This window comes from Cebus imitator, unplaced genomic scaffold (assembly GCF_001604975.1).
Source record: "Cebus imitator isolate Cc_AM_T3 unplaced genomic scaffold, Cebus_imitator-1.0 Scaffold552, whole genome shotgun sequence".
Classification (NCBI taxonomy): Eukaryota; Metazoa; Chordata; class Mammalia; order Primates; family Cebidae; genus Cebus; species Cebus imitator.
The window spans coordinates 718697-737897 of record NW_016107867.1 but is presented as its reverse complement, the minus strand read 5'-3'; the positions used below and the strand labels follow the sequence as shown (position 1 = coordinate 737897).

Here is a 19201-nt window from a genome sequence, read left to right as displayed (position 1 = left end):
TTTTTTTAAGACTGAATCTTGCTCTGTTGCCCAGGCAACCTCCACCTCCCAGTTTCAAGTGATTCTCCTGCCTTAACCCCCTGAGTAGCTGGGACTGCAGGCACGTACTACCATGCCTGGCTAATTTTTGTATTTTTAGTAGAGATAGGGTTTCACCATGTTGGCCAGGCTGGTCTCGAACTCCTGACCTAAAGTGATCCACCTGCCTTGGCCTCCCAAAGTGCTGGGATTACAGGCATGAGCCACCGCGCCTGGCCCAAACTGGCTTTTAAACCACATCAAAGAATGGGTCGCAGAGAGGGTGGGGGGATGCCTGGGCCCAGTTTCCTGGGCCCTGTGACCAGGACAGGGACAAAAATGGAGGAGACTCAAACTTTAGCTTCTCAACACTGCTTAGAAATGGACACCCTGTCAGGGGCCAGGCTTCCGTCCCCAGCCTCAGTAACAGGAAAGTCTCTGGTCTCTATCCCCCTAGCATCCTCATCTGTAAAATGCGGCAATACAACAAAACCTGCCTTTATTGAGCACTTATTACATCCCAGGCCAAGGGCTGTCTCTCCATGTGTTGCCTCATTTAACCCTCAGAATACTCTCACCAGGCCGATGTCACTATTATCTCCATTTTATATAGATGAGAAAACTGAGGCACAGAAAGGTTCAGTCACTTGCTCAAGGTCATACAACAAATGAATGCAGATGCTGAGATTCAAACCTGGAACCTGAATTCTGAGCTTTAACACTACATCACTAACCCATACAAGGCACTTTATGTCTACAGAGCACTCTCCTCCCTCGGGATTGGCTGAGGGGAGTCATGAGGTGGCCGAAACACCCAGCAAACCGACAATACCACAAAGAATGGCCCTCCAAAGATGTCCACATCTGAATCCCCAGAATCGGTACATGCGTTGCTTTATATGGCACATGGGCTTTTGCAGGTGTAATGAAATTGAGGATCTTGAGATAGGAAGAGTGTCCTGGATTATTCAAGTGGGCCCAGCATCATCACAGTGTCCTTGGAGGAGGGAGGCAGGAGAGTCAGAGAAGATGTGACAATGAAGAGAGAGAGACTGGAAGATCCTGCACTGATTTGAAGATGAGGGAGGGGCCACAATCCAAGGAATACAGGCCGCCTCTAGAAGCTGGAAAAGGCAAAGAAAGAGAACTTCCCCTGCCTCCTCTGGGGGGAACTACTGCTGAGACCTTGATTTTAGCCCAGTAAGTCTAACTTTGGACTTCTCCAGAACTGTAAGAGAATCAATGTCTGTGGTTTTTTGTTTGTTTTTTGTTTTTTGAGACAGAGTCTTGCTCTATCACCCAGGCTGGAGTGCAGTGGCGCAGTCTCGGCTCACTGCAACCTCTGTCTCCTGGGTTCAGGCAATTCTCCTGTCTTAGCCTCCTGAATAGCTGGGACTACAGGCACCTGCCACCACGCCCAGCTAATTTTTGTATTTTTAGTACAGACAGGGTTTCACATTGTTGGTCAGGCTGGTCTCGAACTCCTGACCTCAGGTGATCCACCCACCTTGGCCTCTTAAAGTGCTGGGATTACAGGTGTGAGCCACTGTACCCGGCTAATGTCTGTGGCTTTAAGCTTCTATAAGTGTGGCAATTTGTTACAGCAGCGATAAGAAACAGTTACACTACATTCAGCAAGCCTGGCTTCCCTGGATGGCGCTGGCTTCACTGTTACCACTGCGGCACTAAGAGAAGCATCCTTACATTTCCTTTGTCTGTTTAGACACAGGGTCTTGCTCTGTTGCCGAGTGAAGTCCAGTGGTGCAATCACCACTCACTGCAGCCTCGACTTCCTGGGCTCAAGCAGTCTTCCCACCTCTGCCTCCCAGCTAGCTTGGACTACAGGCATGCACCAGTAGGCCTGGCTAATTTTTTCATTTTCTATCTTGCCATGTTGCCCAAACTGGTCTCAAACTCCTGGTCCCGCCTGTGCCTCCCAAAGGCCTGGGATTACAGGTGTGAGCCACCACACCTGGCCTACCATTTTTGTTTGTTTATTTGTTTTGACATGGAGTTTCACTCTTGTCGCCCAGGCTGGAGTGCAGTGGCGCGATCTCGGCTCACTGCAACCTCCACCTTCTAGTTTTAAGCGATTCTCCTGCCTCAGCCTCCTAAGCAGCTGGGATTACAGGCGCCCACCACCATGCCCGACTAATTTTGGTATTTTTAGTAGAGATGGAGTTTCACATGTTGGCCAGGCTGGTCTCAAACTCCTGACCTGGTGATCCACCCGCCTTGGATTCCCAAAGTTCTGGGATTACACGCTTGAGTCATGGCATCTGGCCTGGCCTACCTTTTTTAAATGCTTCTTTAAAGTTCTAATTTGGTCCTCTCTGAACCTCAGTGTCTTTCTTTATTAAAAATGAAAATAGCGCCAATATACATGACTCTACAGGCAGAGTGAGAGGGCCTTATGTTACCTGAAGTTTCCACAAACTCCTGGGGCAGATGAGGCCTAATTATTGTTCCCATTGCTCAGATGAACAAACTAAGGCTGAGAGTAGAAACAGCCTGCCTAGAGCCATGCAGGGAATAACAGAGCCAGGACTTGAACCAGGGCTGCTGACTTGAGTTCTAGCACAGAGGTTCGTGTCTCACAGCCCAGCTCACATGCCACCTCCTCAGAGAAGCCTGCCTGGAAAACCCCAGCACATTCATGTATTCACTCATTCCTGAAGCCACTGTTGGGACTGCCCTGTTCCCAGTGTTGTGTGGGGACTGCTCAGGAGCCCACAGGCTCGTAGACAAGACAGACACACAAACCACAGATCCCAGAACAGCCTGATAAATGCTGAAGCCAGGAGAACGAAGTCCAGGAGGTTGCTGGAGCTCAAAAAAGGGGAAACTGACTGAGCCTGGAGTCAGGGAAGACTTCTCGAAGGAGATGCTGATTGAGCTGGGGATAAGTCAGACCCAACAGAAAGGTGGCCAGGCAACCCCTGTGGAGGAGTGGCTTCCTCAGGGGAAGGAATGTGTTGGTCATCCAGGCCCCCAAGGCCCTCTAGGCCTCTGTGTTATTATGTATGAAATATGAATAGGCCAGGTGTGGTGGCTCACGCCTGTAATCTCAATACTTTAGGAGGCCAAGGCAAGAGGAACACTTGAGCTCAGGAGTTCAAGACCAGCCTGGGCAATATAGTGAGACCCCATGTCTACAAAAAATGTAGCAGGCTGGGCATGGTGCTCACACCTGTAATCCCAGCATTTTGGGAGGCTGAGGCAGGTGAATCATCTGAAGTCAGGAGTTTGAGACCAGCCTGGCCAACATGGTGAAACCCTGNCTCACACCTGTAATCCCAACACTTGGGGAAGGTGAAGTGGGAGGATCACTTGAGTCCAGGAGTTCAAGGCCAGCCTGGGCAACATGGTGAGACCCTGTCTCTACTAAAAATACAAAAAATTAGCTGGGCATGGTGGCAGGCGCCTGTAATCCCAGCTACTCAGGAGGCTGAGGCAGGAGAATTGCTTGAACCCTGGAGGTGGAGGTTGCAGTGAGCTGAGATTGTACCACTGCACTCCAGCCTGGGCAACAAGAGCAAGACTCCATCTCGAATAAATAATAAATAAAATTAGCTGGGCATGGTGGCACGTACCTGTGGGACGTCAAGGCTGAGGTGGGACGTCAGGGCTGCAGTGAGCCATGATTGTACCACTGCACTCCTGCCTGGGCAACAGAGCAAGTCTTGGTCTCGAAAAAAAAAAAAGAATCATGGCCTAGCTACCCAGAGCTCTGATACTTGTTAGGCCCAGGCAAGGGCTGAGCAGGAAGAAGAGAGGTCCTGGGACTCCCCAAGGAGGAGGTGAAGGTCAGGGAATAGGGCAGGCCCAGGAAGTGAGGGAGAGGCAGGGTCCTGGCTCAAGCCCCCACCCCACTCTGCCTTTCAGTGTGACTACAGGAAGGCCTTCTCAGAGCCTCAGTGACTCCATCTGAGCAATGGAGCATGAGACAAAACTGTCTCCAAAAACCCTCCCCAGCCCTGACGGGGAAATGACAGGACACAAAATTACAAAAGGGTCTTTATTTGTAAAAAGCCAAAGGGGCCCCTGGGGTGACAGGACAGGCAGGCCGGCTTCTCAGGGGTCAGGGGTATTTGGGCAGATGCGCTTGAGTGGGGGGGCGCCCTCCGAGTCCTCTGTGTCACCCTGGGCTGCCTCAGGGACAGGTGGCACTGGCTCAAAGACGGGGTAAGCTTCGGGGGCCTGGAGAGGAAGGGTGGACAGGCATGAGCTCCACCCAACCCAGGCGTCCAGCCTCCGAGCCTCTGCCTTCTCCAAAGCCTCCACTCCCCTCCCCTCCTGGGCGGGGGAGGCAAGCCCAGGGCCAGGTGCCCAGGACGCAGAGGAAGCAGGCACCGAAAACAACAACCACAGTGACACTGTGTGGGGGAACAAACCTGATATTTGATATTTCTGAAAATGCATCAAGGTCGCCTTGTGAGAAATGTCAGAGGTGTATGAGGGATTTTTTTACGCTAATTTTACAGTTAAGATATTTTTTGAAAATGCATGAAGGAGCACCGTGATATTGTCGGGCTTTTGATTTAATTTTATTTTATTGTTGAGACAGAGTCTTGCTTTGTTGCCCAGGCTGGAGTGCAGTGGCATGACCTTGGTTCACCACAACCTCCGCCTCCCAGGTTCAAGCGATTCTCCTGCCTTAGCCTCCCGAATAGCTGGGACTACAGGCACGTGCCACCACGCCCGGCTAATTTTTTGTATTTTTAGTGGAGACAGGTTTCACTGTGTTAGCCAGGATGGTCTTGAACTCCTGACCTCATGATCCACCTGCCTCAGCCTCCCAAAGTGCTGGGATTACAGGCGTGAGCCACCGCGCCTGGCCTTTCAGGCTTTTAATGGTCTCAAATCAGCCCTGAGCCAGCCCTCAGCACTTTGTCTCTGAAACACCCTTTCTGTTTCAGTCCCAAGAATCCAGCCCCTAAACCTTCAGCTTGGTCCCAGGTCTGCCTCTCCTCTGGGGTCTCAAGATGCAGGCTCCAAGCCTTCGCTGCCCAGATCCCCCATTCCCTCCAAGACCCAGGATTCCAGCCTTCTGGCCTCTCTCACCTCAGCCTCCAGCAGTTCTGGAACAGGCTCCTCCTTGGTCAGCATCGGGGGTTCATCGGTGCTGCCTGCAGTTATGGCCCCGGGATCTGGAACATCAAGGTAACAAACATCCCCTGAACAGCCATTCTGTGCCAGCAGCACAGACAGTGGAAGAAACAGACGGTCACAGGCCCTAGTCACAGAAGGCAGAGGGCCAGAGAGCAGAGAGGACAGAGCAGGAATCTGGCTGTGCCCCAGGAAGCAGAGGAGGGAACACTGAGGTGGGAGCTCAAGGGTGAGTAGGGCTTGACAGGGTGGACAGACAGTTTCCTGCCTCTGAAAGGCAGAGCGCTCAAATCCTGACCTTGGGCCAGCTACTTAATTTCCGTGGGCCTCAGTTTCCCCATCGGTAAAATGGGGGTAATGATAGTAATTACCTCATGCAGCTGTTGTGAGGGTCAGATGAGCGGATTCAGGTAAAGCACAATGGCTGGCACACAGTAAGTGCTCAATAAATCCTTGCTACCATTTTTATATTAGCAAAGGTATACAAGTGCTTGGCACTATCTAGACCCAGACCCAGCCTACAGACCCACAGGTGGTTTTTTTTTTTCCGAGACAGAGTTTCACTTTGTCACCTAGGCTGGAGTGCAGTGGCACGATCTCCACTCACTGCAACCTCCGCCTCCTGGGTTCAAGCGATTCTCCTGCCTCAGCCTCCAGAGTAGCTGGGACTACAGGCATGCTACCACGCCTGGCTAATTTTTTGTATTTTTAGTAGAGATGGGGTTTCACCATGTCGGCCAGGATGGTCTCAATCTCCTGACCTCTTGATCCACCTGCCTTGGCCTCCCAAAGTGCTGGGATTACAGGCATGAGCCACCGCGCCCAGCCCCACATCAGGGTGTTCTTAGCAGGGAACCATGAGGTCGGCAGAAAACAGTTCACAAAAGCCCCAAATGTCAGGCCAAGGAGTCAAAGGCCATGAGGATCCACCTGAAGGATCTGAAACAGAAAAATGACTCCATCAAATGTGCTTCAGAAAACATGGCTCACGCCTGTAATCCCAGCATTCTGGGAGGCCGAGGCAGGAAGATTGCTTGAGCCCAGGAGTTAGAGACCAGCCTGGGCAACATAGTAAGACCCTATCTCTATAAAAAAATAATAACACTAATTAGCTGAGCGTGGTGATGCATGCCTGTAGTCCCAGCTACTCAGGAGGCTGAATGAGCCCAGAAATCCAAGGCTGCAGTGAGCTGTGATCACGCCCCTACACTCCAGCCTGGGCGACAGAGCAAGGCCTTGTCTTGAAAAAAAAAGAAAAAGCAACGCTTAAAAAATATTAAGGAAAAAGCTGTTCTGGCAGCCGTGTGGAAGTGACTTGAAGAGACCAGCTGGAACCAAGAACCAGTGAGAGATGGGAAGGCCAGGGCCAGGTTTGACTGCATGGAAGAAAGCAGAGCTCAACCAGGCACGGTGGCTCACGCCCGTAATCCCAACACTTGGGGAGGCTGAGGCGGGTAGATCATGAGATCAGGAGTTAAAGACCAGCCTGGTCAACATGGTAAAACCCTGTCTCTACTAAAAACTACAAAAATTAGCCAGGTATGGTGGCAGGCGCCTGTAATTCCAACTACTCAGGAAACTGAGGCAGAAGAATTGCTTGAACCCAGGCGGCAGAGGTTGCAGTGAGCCGAGATCATGCCACTGCATTCCAACCTGGGCAACAGAGTAAGACTCCATCTCAAAAAGAAAGAAAGACATCCTGGCCAACATGGTGAAACTCCGTCTCTACTAAATATAGAAAAATTAGCTGGGTGTGGTGGCGTGCACCCGTAGTCCCAGCTACGCGGGAGGCTGAGGCAGGAGAATTGCTTGAACCCGGGAGCTGGAGGTTGCAATGAACTGAGATTGTGCCACTGCACTCCAGCCTAGCACCTGGTGACAGAGTGAGACTCTGTCTCAAAAAAAAAAGAAAGAAAGAAAGAAAGAAAAAGAAAAGCAGAGTTGGCTGGGTACGGTGGCTCACACCTGTAACCCCAGCTCTTTGGGAGGCCGAGGTGGGCGGATCATGAGGTCAGGAGTTCAAGACCAGCCTGACCAACATGGTGAAACCCCATTTCTACTAAAAATACAAAAATTAGCTGGGCATGGTGGTGCGCACCTGTAATCCCAGCTACTCAGGAGGCTGAGGCAGGAGAATTGCTTGCACTGGGGAGGCGGAGGTTGCAGTGAGCTAAGATTGTGCCACTGCACTCCAGCCTGGGCCACAGAGTGAGACTCCGTAGCCAAAAAAACAAAAAAAAAGAAAAGAAAAGAAAGCAGAGCTAAGGAGGACCCCAGGCCCAAGATGCTGGCTTACTGGCTGAGTTATTTCTCTGGGTCTCAGCTTCCTCATCTATAAATAGGGATCATAACAGTATTATCACCTTTATAAGGTTGTAGTGAAAACTAAATGAGAAAAAAAAATGTAAAGTGTTGGCTGGGTGCCATGGCTCACGCCTGTAATCCTAGCACTTTGGGAGGCCGAGATGAGCAGATCACCTGAGGTCAGGAGTTCAAGACCAGCCAGGCCAACATGGTGAAACCTCATCTCTACTAAAAATAAAAAAATTAGCCAGGCGTGGTAGCACATGCCTGTAATCCCAACTACTTGAGAGGCTGAAGCAGAAGAATCACTTGAACCTGGGAGGCAGAGGTTCCAGTGAGCTGAGATCGCACCACTGCCCTCCAGCCTGAGCAACAGAGCAAGACTTCGTTCCAAAAAAAAAAAGGCTGGGCTCGGTGGCTCATGCCTGTAATCCCAGCACTTTGGGAGCCTGAGGCAGGCAGATTACCTGAGGTCAGGAGTTCGATACCAGCCTGGCCAACATGGCAAAACCCCATCTCTACTAAAAATACAAAATTAGCCAAGTATCATGGTGCATGCCTGTATTCCCAGCTACTCGGGAGGGAAGGCTGAGGCAGAAGAATTGTCTGAACCTGGAGGTGGAGGTTGCAGTGAGCCAAGACTGTGTGATTGCACTCCAGCCTGGAAAAGAGTGAAACTCTGTCTCGGAAAAAAAAAAAAAAAAAAAAAAAAAAACTACATAAAGTGTGGCACATAGTAAGAGCTCAATAAATACTAGCTGTTGTTATTCCTATTATTAATCATCCCTATGACTATCACTATTATTTATTCACTTAACAAATAAATATTTACTGAGCCCCTACTATGTGTCCCACATTATGCTGAGGATACAGTAGTGAACAAGATCAACATAGGGCCAGGCACAGTGGCTCACATCTATAATCCCAGCACCTTGGGAGGCTGAGACAGGAGGATCATTTCAGGCTAGGAGTTAGAAACCAACCTTGGCAACATAACAAGACCGTATCTCTACAAAAAAAAATCTAAGAATTAGCTGGTCATGGTGGCACATACCTGTAGTCCCAGCTACTTGGGAGGCTGGGGCCAGAGGATCCCTTGAGCTCAGGAGTTTGAGGCTGCAGTGAGTTAGATTGCACCAGTACACTCCAGCCTGGGTGACAGAGACCTTGTCCCCTGCCCCCCACAAAGAGGAGGCCGGGTGTGGGTATGGTGGCTCACACCTGCAATCCCAGCATTTTGGGAAGCTGAAGCTAGAGGATTGCTTGAGCACAGGAGTTTGAGACTACTCTGGGCAACATGGCGAAACCTTGTCTCTACAAAAAATATAAAAATTAGCCAGGTGTCGTGGCATATGCCTGTGGTCCCAGTTACCTGGGAGGCTGAGGCAGGAGGATCGCTTGAGCCCGGGAGTTCAAGGCTGCAGTGAGCTATGATCACACCACTGCACTACTCCAGCCTGGGTGACAGAGCGAGACATTGTCTCAAAAANACAGGTGCGTACCACCACGCTCAGCTAATTTTTGTATTTTTAGTAGAGGCCGGGTTTCGCCATGTTGGCCAGGCTGATGTTAACTCCTGACCGCCTGATCAAGTGATCTGCCCGCCCCGGCTTCCCAAAGTGCTGGGATTACAGGGGTGAGCCACCACCCCAGGCTGAGGCTCAGAAAGGTGAAAGAACTCAAGATGTGTGTTCTTCTGGAGTCTCGGGGTCCTGGCTCCAGTGCTAATGAGGGCTTCGGGGAGTACAGGAGGGAAAAGTCACTCAGGAAAGTGAGGGGAAAATGAGGCTGTTTGGGGAGGCCCGAGGGGAGAAGACCTTCCAGACCCCATACCTGTAGTGCTGGAAAGCCCTTCCTTGCCCCTGGGGTCCTCCTCAAAGGGGCTGGCGTCAGAGGCACAAAAGGAGCCGATTTGCAGGATTCCTGGGCTGCACGGGTGCTGCCGGTCTGCGTGTGGGCTGAGCTCTGGCTAGAGGCGCCTCCTAGTGTCCAACTCCGGTGCCACATGGCACCCAGAGCCCACCCCGTCCTGGGCCTCGCCTTTCTGACTCCAGATAGAAAAGCTGGAAGCTAATTTTCCAAAGACGGCAAAATCACCACTCCCCTAACACATAAAGATGAATGCATGCTAAAATGTTGATTTCTTCCTGTTTACCAGGTCGGAATTTTTTTTTTTTTGAGACAGTCTTGCTCTGTTGCCCAGCCTGGAGTGCAGTGGCACAATCTTGGTCATTCAGCTTTCATCTCCTGGGTTCAAGTGACTCTCCTGCCTCAGCCTCCGAGTAGCTGGGACTACAGGCATGCACCACCATGCCTGGCTAATTTTTAATACAGACCAGGGTTTCACCATGTTGGCCAGGCTGGTCTCACACGTCTGACCTCAGGTGATCCGCCTGCCTTGGCCTCCCAAAGTGCTTGGATTACGGGCATGAGCCACCGCGCCGGTCTTTTTTTTTTCTTAATTTCACTGATCTGGGAAACAGGCAGATGTCATGCTCAAGAGAGACTGAAAAATACACGTTTTTTTTTTTTTTGAGATGGGGCCTCGTTGCATTGCCCAAGCTGGAGTGCAGTGGTGCGATCTCGCTGACTACAGCCTCAACCTCCCACACTCAAGCGATCCTTCAAGTTCAGTCTCGGGAGTAGCTGGGACTCCGGGCATGCCCCACCACATCCACCTAATTTTTTAAAATGTTTTGCCGAGATAGGGTCTTGCTATGTTGCCCAGGCTGGTCTAGAACTCCTAGCCTCAAGCAATTTACCCACCTCTGCCTCCCAGCACTTTGGGAGGTTGAGATCGGGAGATCACTTGAGGTCAGGAGTTTGAGACCAGCCTGGCCAACATGGCAAAACCGCCGTCTCTGCTAAAAATACAAAAATTAGCTGGGTGTGGTGGTGTGCGCCTGTAATCCCAGCTACTCGGGAGGCCAAGGGAGAGAACTGCTTGAACCCAGGAGGCGGAGGTCGCAGTGAGCCAAGATGGCACCACTGCACTGCTCCAGCCTGGGTGACAGAGCGAGACTCTTTCTCAAAAAAAAAAAAAAAAAAAAGAACATAATAAAAAAAAAAAAAAAAAAAAAAAAAAAGGGATCAATATGGGTCCAACATTCAGGAAACTGAGATGAGAGTGAGAAGAAAGACAAACTAGTAAAACATTAATTTACATTAAAATCTCAGACAGTGTTATGTCATCTATAGATCCTAAGAGGCCAGAGGAATGAGACAGCAGCTACAGGGAGATTCTGCAGGAGTCGGAAGGCTCCTTAAGGAGAGCACACAGGGCAGGGAGCAGGTATAGGGATAAGCTGGTCATTTAGACTGTGGAGAAGACAGGACTTAGAGGAGAGGGCTCCTGGGAGGCACCTGGTCCTACCTCTCTCTTGGCCCAGCCGTGGGGGCTGAACCTCCTCAGGGACCCCTTCTGGGGGTCCGGCAGGTGACACAGGGCAGCTGGGCTGGGGGGTGCCCCCAGGACTGGGCTCTGTGCCCTTTTGCAGGGAACCTTCCGAATGGAAACTCTGGTTGCTGCTCTCATCTGCGGGAGCAAGAGCCGAGATGGTTGGCCTGAGGTCCCCAGTACTCTCCTTCAGTCCCCACAGCCCCCCACATTCCAGGATCCCTACCTACCATTAAGATCCAGCAGGATGAGAGGGCCACCCCCTCGGGGACTGGCGCCCCTGCCTCGACGTTCCCGGCCACGGGATCTCTCTGCCCCGCTGCCTGCCCGCCTTCGCTCCTGGGGGTTAGAGGATTAGGGTCAGAGCTCTTGCAAAGCCCCACCATACACATAAGGAAACTGAGGCACTCAGAAGCAAAAGGGCTCAAACTCAGGGGGTGTGGAGCAGAAAAGAGGGAAAACGGGGAAGAGCTGCTAATGATGGTTCCCATCTGTGCTGCTGCCTCTGAGGTCTCAGGGGGAGTTAGAGGTAGAGGCCAGGGTGGGAAGGGGCTCGCCTGAGGATGCACAGATGTAGGGCCTTGCGGGAACAGCGGTTGCTCACCTCCTCCTGGGGGTCCACCACTGGCACCCACTTGAAGATACGAAGGGAAGTGTCGCCCACAGTCACCCAACGCTTCTCCCTGTGGGAGGGTGGGGGGCTGGGTCAGAGAGGCCTGAGGGGAGACCTATCCCCCCCAGGAGCCAGGCACATCTGGGGGTACCTGCAGAGGTTGGGGAGGCACAGGAGGGTAGCAACAGTTTTGCTAATGGGGCATAGTTACATGGAGAAAGAGAGTCCTGCAAACCCCAAAGCAGAGGCTGTGGGTGCCTGCAGAGAGAATAAGATTTGGGGCCCTGGCTCTGCGGACCCCGGGGGCACACATGGGGGGCGTGGCTATGGGCCTGGGCCAGGATCAAAGCCCTGAAGATCCTGGGGCGCACTTGCAGAAGGAGTGTCAAAGCTTTAGGGGGCGGGGCACAAACGGGGGCTCCTGCTCTAGGAGGGCACGGCTGGGGATCATGCTTTGTAGACCCCCAGGAGTAGCCAGGGGAACAGAGACAGAGCCCTGTGGATCCAGGGCAAAGCTAGTGGGCGGGGGTACACCGAACCCCCGGGGCCCAGAGCTGGCGAGGGCAGCGTAGACGCCTTTGGTGGCGGTGGTCCCGCCGTGTCCCATTCTTGGCCCCCGGGCAGCGCTCACCATCTCCGGACCTTCTCGATGGTCGCCATCACCTTCTTGATGTCATCCTTGGCCCGGCTCCGGGTTTCGGCCCGTACGGTCCGGCCGGCCATGCTGGCAGGGCTGGGGCCGGGGCCGAGCCCGCGGCGGGGCCGCCTCCCGTCCGGCGGGCTCAGGCTAGGCGCCAGGCCCGGGCGCCGCGCTCTCGGCCTGCCGTCCCCCCGGGAGTTGGGCGCGCCCTCTCTCGTCCCCAACGCCTCCGCGAGTCCCCGCCTGTTTCCTGCCGCCGCGCCCCGCCCCGGCCCGTCCCCGGAGCGGCCCGGTGGCGCGGGCGGCCAGAGCCCAGGCCTGGAAGCCCGGCCGGCCCCGCCCCGACCCGAGCCCGCCCCCTCGGAGCGCCCGGACGCGCAGCGCCCCCTGCCCGCCGCCGAGTGCCGGAGTTGGGGACGGCTCGGCGACCGGACGCGCGCGGCAGGACCTAGGCCGTGCGTTCAGACCACGTGGGCGCGGGGTGCGCGAGAGGGTCTGTGTCCTGGGCTGGGGGCGCCGCGGTGGGTGTCCGCGAAAAGCTATGTGTGGAGTGCGTGCGTGTGTCCGCCCTCGCCAAGCTCTCGGTCTACACCGCCCGACTTACTCATTCATCCATTCATTCAACAGTCCTGTTAACTGAGTGCCAATTACGCGTCAGGCGCTGCGAATACGAGTTCTTCACCCACCAGAATGGCTAAAGTGAAAAAGACCGTCACACCATGTGGAAGCGAGAAACTAGAGCGACTGGACCTCTCTTGTATTTCTGGGGGAATGTAAATTGGTAGAGACATTTTGGAAACTGGCAGTTTTCTAATGAAACCGAACATATGCCACCCGTGTGATCCAGCAATTCCACTCCCTAGGCTGTCAACACCCAGCAGAAATGCGTAGGTGTGAGCACCAAGAGGGTGCATGGGAACGTTCAGAGTCCTTTCATAACAGCCCCAAACTGGAAATAACCCATCAACAGAATGGAAAATGAATGACGCCTTACTCATTACCATGCACATAGACACAGCAACGGGAATGACATGCCCGCTACACCCAGCAACATAGACAAGTCGCATGACGAAATCTTGAATGAAAGAAGCCAAATATAACAGTACATACTAGATGGTCCCATGTGTATGATATTCGGAACCACAGAAAATAATATGTAGTTCACCAAAGTCAAGATAGTGGTCAACCTTAGGACTGGAAGGGGACGGGGGGCCTTCTGAGAGCTGATCCCGTTCAGTTTTGTAATCTGGTACTGGTTCCCTGGGCGTATGTACTCTGAAATTCCATCACATGACTTAAATAAAATGTACATTACTTAGAGACAATTAGTGTGTCTTGGTTGACTTTATTTGAGGCTGACTTGTCAGCAGATAAGACCACGTTAAAATTTGTCGCTCTGTATGTGTGTGTGTGTGTGTGTGTGTGTATGTGTTTTTCAAGATGTGGCTGTTGTGTCTGTGAGTTTTGGTGTGACCATGTACAGAGGTTAAGGGCATAAGGAGTTAGGAGCATGGTTAGGACAGCATTTTTTGAGCCAAGCTGCTTAGGTAAAATCCCAGCTGTGCCACACCCAACTGTGTTACCCTGGACAAGTCACTTATCTCTGTACCGCATCTATAACATAGAAGTAAGTTAATGTGTGTATAGCTCTTAGGACAGTGCCTGGCACATGATAAATGCCCAATAAATATTTACAGTGAATACACATGTGATTGTGGGCCCTACCAATCGTCTGGCTCAATTGCACCTGCTGTGCCCTCTCCAGTTAAACTCTTTCTTCCTTTATTCCAGCAATTGTCTGCTCACCGCAACACACACACCCACGCACAGGAGCACACCCACACACATGCACGCGAACACGCTCACCATCGCACACTTACACGCACGCACACACGCGCGCGCGTGTACACAAACCTCCTCCCAGTCCTTCACTCACAAACCCCATTAACTGATGTTGTCTATGGGCTTCCCCAACAGACGGCAAGCCCCTCAGGGGGCCGGAAACCAAGTACGGATCATCCCTATGTGCCTTCCTTTCAGTTTACACCAGTTAATGGGGTTGATGCGCGGATGTGACCTCCTGTCCAGGTCTCTGAAGCTTGTTCTCCTAGGAGTGTGTGTGTGAATCTCCAGGATTCTGTTACTAGGCCTGATAAGAGGAGGTGAGCCGTGTATCTGCCTCCCTCCTAGTGGGTGTGACAGTGAGATTAGAAGCCATCTAAGACAGACCAGGAGATGTATGTCTGGACGAGCGCGCTCCAAGCCTGAGGGCCCCTATAGTGGCCTCTCTGGCAAGCCGCGCCCCAGACTACAGAGAGGGCCTGCGCATTCCTGTCCCACCAGCCCCGCAGTTCTCTCTCCTGTCTCCTCAGCTTTCCCCTCAAAGCAGCCCCTGCCTCAGGTCCTAGCCTGAGCCGGCAGCAGGACACTGGGCTGCCTCCCAGGCCCCGACACCCCCAGCCCCGAGGTCCTATCCACTAGGCGGACAACTTGCCTCCCACCTCGGGTCCCTTCCCCCACTAGGCCCCACGGGCGAGGAGCTGAGCTCAGGGCCAAGGAATCCTGTCTGAAAAGGGGGAGGGTAGGGCGAAATGTTTGGGGTCTGGGCTCTGATTGGTTGCGGCCGGGCCACGCCCCCAGCCCTTTCCCCTTTCTCCCCCCTCGAAAGGGGGGCGTGGAGGGAGCCGGGATCAACCAGGGGCCAGCATGACCCAGAGGGAGGGAAGTCTGGGTAAGGGGCTGAGGGACCCGGTCGCTGAGGGTTGCAGGAGTCAGAGGGGTTGGAAGCTGGGGGTCTGGGTCTCGGCCACCCCAGGGTCCGGGAGGGGAGCGGCCTGGGCGGGGAATAGCAGGGCTCCGGAATCAGGTAACGAGCGAGCGGGTGAGTTGCGAGAAGCGGCAGGCGCTAGGGTTTAGAGGAGGCCTGGGGCTGAGGCTTTAGGGACTTGGGCTCAGGACTTAGATCACCAGTTCGAGCACACCCAGAGGGAGGACTGGGGTCGGGGCTGGGGCAGGACCCCTGCGTTCACTGGGTCTCAGGAAAAGAATCAGAGCTGGGGGGCTGGAGGAAGGGGTAGAGTAAGGGAAGGCAGTCTTGGAGTCACAGGAAGTAGTGAGTGACAAGAGGAGACGAAAGTCTGGATTGCTGAGGATCGCGACTGGTGCTATGAAACACCGGAGGGGGCGGGGCGGGGCGCTAGGTCAGAACTACATTCCCCAGCACGCATCAGGTGCGCGCTGTGCATATCGGGAACTGGAGTCCGGGGTGTCAGACTGGCTCCGACCTTGATTCGCTGACTGCCCACCTCAGCTTCTTGTTTGGAAGGGGCATCAGAGAGAGAAATGGAAATAGACGTCAGTCTCCCTATCTGTCAAATGGGCCTTCAAGGCACATTCCGATGTGAAGTTCTGTGCTTCGATGATGTTGAAGTCCATTAACAGTCACTGAGGTAGAAATATGTAAGCCCTGTCCCCAGAGCTCCCAGGCTAAGGCAAATACACACAGAAAAGAACCATTAAAAGAGCTACTCTGGAGCCCATTTAAATGGCCTTAAGTCGAAAGAAGAAGTTCATTTATAAAGGAGGGTTGATTCTGGAGGCTGCCCTGAGGAGGCAGCACAGTCATGCACTGCATAACAACATTTGGTCAACAGATGGACCGCACAGACAATGGCAGTCTCATAAGATTATATGCATTTTTAGCCTTGGAAACATGGTGAAACCCCGTCTCTACAGAAAATACAAAAATTAACCGGGCGTGGTGGCGCATGCCTGTAATCCCAGCTACACAGGAGACTGAGGCGGGAAGATCACTTGAGACCAGGAGGTTTGGGCTGCAGTGAGCCCAGATCGCACCACTGCACCCCAACCTGGGCGACAGAGCAAGTCCCCGGCCACTTCCCATCTCTCTCTCTATAAATATATAATTTTATATATTATATATTTCTCTCATTCTATCTATCTATCTATCTATTTGTTTGTTGCTTTGTGTGGGGGTTTTTTTTTTTGTTTTGTTTCTGTTTTCGAGACAGAGTCTCACTCTGTCGCCCAGGCTGGAGTGCAGTGGCACGATCTCAGCTCAGTGCAACCTCTGCCTCCTGGATTCAAGCAATCCTCCTGCCTCAGCCTCCCAAGTAGCTGGGATTCCAAGCTCCCTCCACCACGCCTGGCTAATTTGTGTGTGTGTGTGTGTGTGTGTGTGTGTGTGTGTGTGTGTGTGTGTGTATTTTAGTAGAGACAGAGTTTCACCATGTTGGGCAGACTGGTCTTGAACTCCTGACCTCAGGTGATCTGCCCGCCTTGGCCTCCCAAAGTGCTGGGATTACAAGTGTGAGCCACCACGCCTGGCCTGTTTGTTTGTTTTGAGACAAGTCTGGCTCTGTTGCCCAGGCTGGAGTGCAGTAGTGCACCCTTGGCTCACTGCAACCTCTACCTCCCTGGTTCAAGCGATTCTCCTGCCTCAGCCTCCAGAGTACCTGGAATTACAGGTGCATGCCACCATGTCCAGCTAATTTTTTTTCTTTTTCTTTTTCTTTTTTTTCTGAAATGGAGTCCTGCTCTGTTGCCAGACTGGAGTGCAGTGGTGCGATCTTGGCTCACTGCAACCTTTGCCTCCTGGGTTCAAGCGATTCTTCTGCCTCAGCCTCCCAAGTAGCCGGAACTACAGGCACACGCCACCACACCCAGCTAATTTTTTTGTATTTTTAGTAGACACCGGTTTTCACCATGTTGGCCAGGATGGTCTGAATCTCGACCTCATCTGCCCTTCTCGACCTCCCAAAGTGCTGGGATTACAGGTGTGAGCCATGGTGCCCAGCCAATTTTTTTTTTTTTTTTTGAGATGAAGTTTCACTGTCTCACCTGATGTCTGCCCACTGCAATCTCCGTCTCTCAAGTTCAAGTGATTCTCATGCCTCAGCCTCCCAAGTAGCTGGGATTACAGGCACATGCCACCACACTTGGCTAATTTTTGTATTTTTAGTAGAGACAAGATTTCACCAGGCTGATCTCGAACTCCTGACCTCAAGTGATCTGCCTGCCTCAGCCTCCCAAAGTGCTGGAATTACAGGTGTGAGCCACCACACCCAATGGCTGGCTATTGTTTGTACAGATGGGGTTTCACCATGTTGGCCAGGCTGGTCTTAAACTCCCGAGCTCAGGTGATCCGCCCACCTTGGCCTCCCAAAGTGCTAGGATTATAGGCATGAGCCACCACGCCCAACCGATATATATCTAATAAAATACATAGACATATGTATTTTAACTATAGCTTTTCTATGTTTTTATTTATTCATTTATTTAGAGATAGGGTCTCACTCTGTTGCCCAGGCTGGAGTGCAGTGACACGCTTACAGCTCACTGCAGCCTTGACCTCTCTGGGCTCAAGTGATCCTCTCACTTCAGTCTGTAAAGTAGCTAGGACTAGAGGCGTCTGCCATCATGCCCAGCTTGTTTTTGTATTTTCTGTAAAGACGGGGTTTCACCATGTTGCCCAGGCTGGTCTCAAACTCCTGGGCTCAAACAATCAGCCTGAACTTGGCCTCCCAAAGTGCTGGGATTACAGATGTCAGCCTCCTCACTCAGCCCTTTTCTATGTTTAGATACACAAATACCACTGTGTTCCAGTTGCCTGCTGTACAGTAACATGCTGTCCAGGTTTGCCGCCTAAGAACCATTGACTGTACGCCACATAGCATGGGCATGGAGCAGGCTGTACCATCTAGGTTTTGTGTTAGTGCACTCTATGATGTCTGCAAGACGTTGAAATCGCCTAAGGATGCATTTCTCAGAATGTATCCCCGTTGTTAAGCAAGGCATGACTGTCTTTGAATTTGGCTTTACTAGGATTTCAACAGTGATTTGGGGATAGGCAATACATTTCAGGTAGACCACCCACTTGACAAAGGTCTGGTGCCTCATTTTCCCTCAGTTGGAATGGGACAGACCCTGATGGGGTCAGGAAGGAAGAGATGGCCTGGGAGAGGTGACCAAGGAGCAGGGGCTTGGGCCATCCTCATTCCTCCCCACTTTCCCACCAGAAGCCCCCCAGGCTGACTCCTCAGTCTCACTTCTTCCCCACTTGGAGGCCAAGATCCGTCAGACACACAGCCTTGCACACCTCCTCACCAAATATGCTGAGCAGCTGCTCCAGGAATATGTGAGTGGGAATGGGGGTGGGGCACCAGGGGCCTGGGGAATGGGAGCAGACATCCAGAGGTCCTCGATCACCCATTCTCTCAACCTCATTTTCCAGCTGTGGAAATGAGGGCTCCTGAGAGGGACAGCAACTTGCCCCTGGCCACACAGCAAACTGGAAGAGGCCTGTCGGTGACCCAGATGCCATAATGTCCTCTCCAGCTTGGAGGCACCCTCGTTGGTGCTTTGTTTTTGAGACAAGACCTCGCTCTGTCACCCAGGCTGGAGTGCAGTGGTGCCGTCACGGCTCACTGCAGCCTCAACCTCCTGGGCTCAAGACATCTTCCTGCCTTAGCCTCTCAAGTAGGTGGGACCACAGGCATGCACCACCATGCCTGGGTAATTTTTTTTATTATTTTGTAGCACAGGGTCTCACTATATGGCCCAGGCTGGTCTTGAACTCCTGGGCTCAAGCGACCTTGGTGCTTTAAGTCAGAGGTAGCCTCGAGCAGTGAGGAGAACTCTGGCCTGTACCTCAGGAATCCAAGGTTCTAGGCTCTGTGTGATCTTGGGCCTTGGTCTCTCCCCAGCAGTGAAAGACAACTAAACAAGGTGAGCTGTGAACTCTTCCAGCTGGGATATTCAGGGAGGCCAAGAAGAGATTCCAATCTGGAGCAACAATTCTATCCCAAGAGGGCACTTTTACAGAAGACAGGGATCAGCTGACATCTTTGGTTAGGCAGAGGGCCCTGCCCAGGGAAAGAAGATTGTAGGCCTGCCAACTTGTTAATTGTGAGCTTGGGCAGTAACAATAACATTAAAATAATGTAACAATATGGTAGCGAATAGTAGCATAATAGAACTAGCTTTGGGCTGGGTGCATTGGCTCATGCCTGTAATCCCAGTGCTTTAGGAGGCTCAGGCAGGAGGATTGCTTGAGCCCAGGAATTCAAGAGCAGCCTGGGTAACATAGTGAGCCCTCATC

The 19201-nt window shown here is 52.5% G+C and overlaps 2 protein-coding genes across 3 annotated transcripts in view; one reads left to right on the top strand and one right to left on the bottom strand.

Moving 5' to 3' along the window:
• Positions 1–4022: 4022 nt before the first annotated feature.
• BCL7C (BAF chromatin remodeling complex subunit BCL7C) lies at positions 4023–13144 on the bottom strand. The gene is made up of 6 exons (XM_017515581.2): positions 12073–13144; positions 11433–11511; positions 11059–11167; positions 10805–10966; positions 5083–5168; positions 4023–4218 (listed from the first exon to the last, which is right to left on the bottom strand). Exons 1-6 carry the CDS (start codon positions 12162–12164, stop codon positions 4093–4095), a joined length of 654 nt encoding a protein of 217 aa, XP_017371070.1. The 5' UTR covers positions 12165–13144; the 3' UTR covers positions 4023–4092.
• Positions 13145–14753: 1609 nt separating this feature from the next.
• The window catches only part of LOC108293909 (cardiotrophin-1), a 7509-nt gene continuing 3061 nt past the window's right edge, over positions 14754–19201 (top strand). Inside the window, exons 1-2 of one of the 2 annotated variants that reach the window (XM_017515558.2) lie at positions 14754–14812; positions 18120–18238. In XM_017515558.2, coding sequence (XP_017371047.1) covers positions 14788–14812; positions 18120–18238 — 144 coding nt within the window. In that variant the 5' untranslated portion in view covers positions 14754–14787. The remainder of the gene's footprint in view (positions 14813–18119; positions 18239–19201) is intronic. The other variant, XM_037733855.1, reaches the window with a different exon arrangement.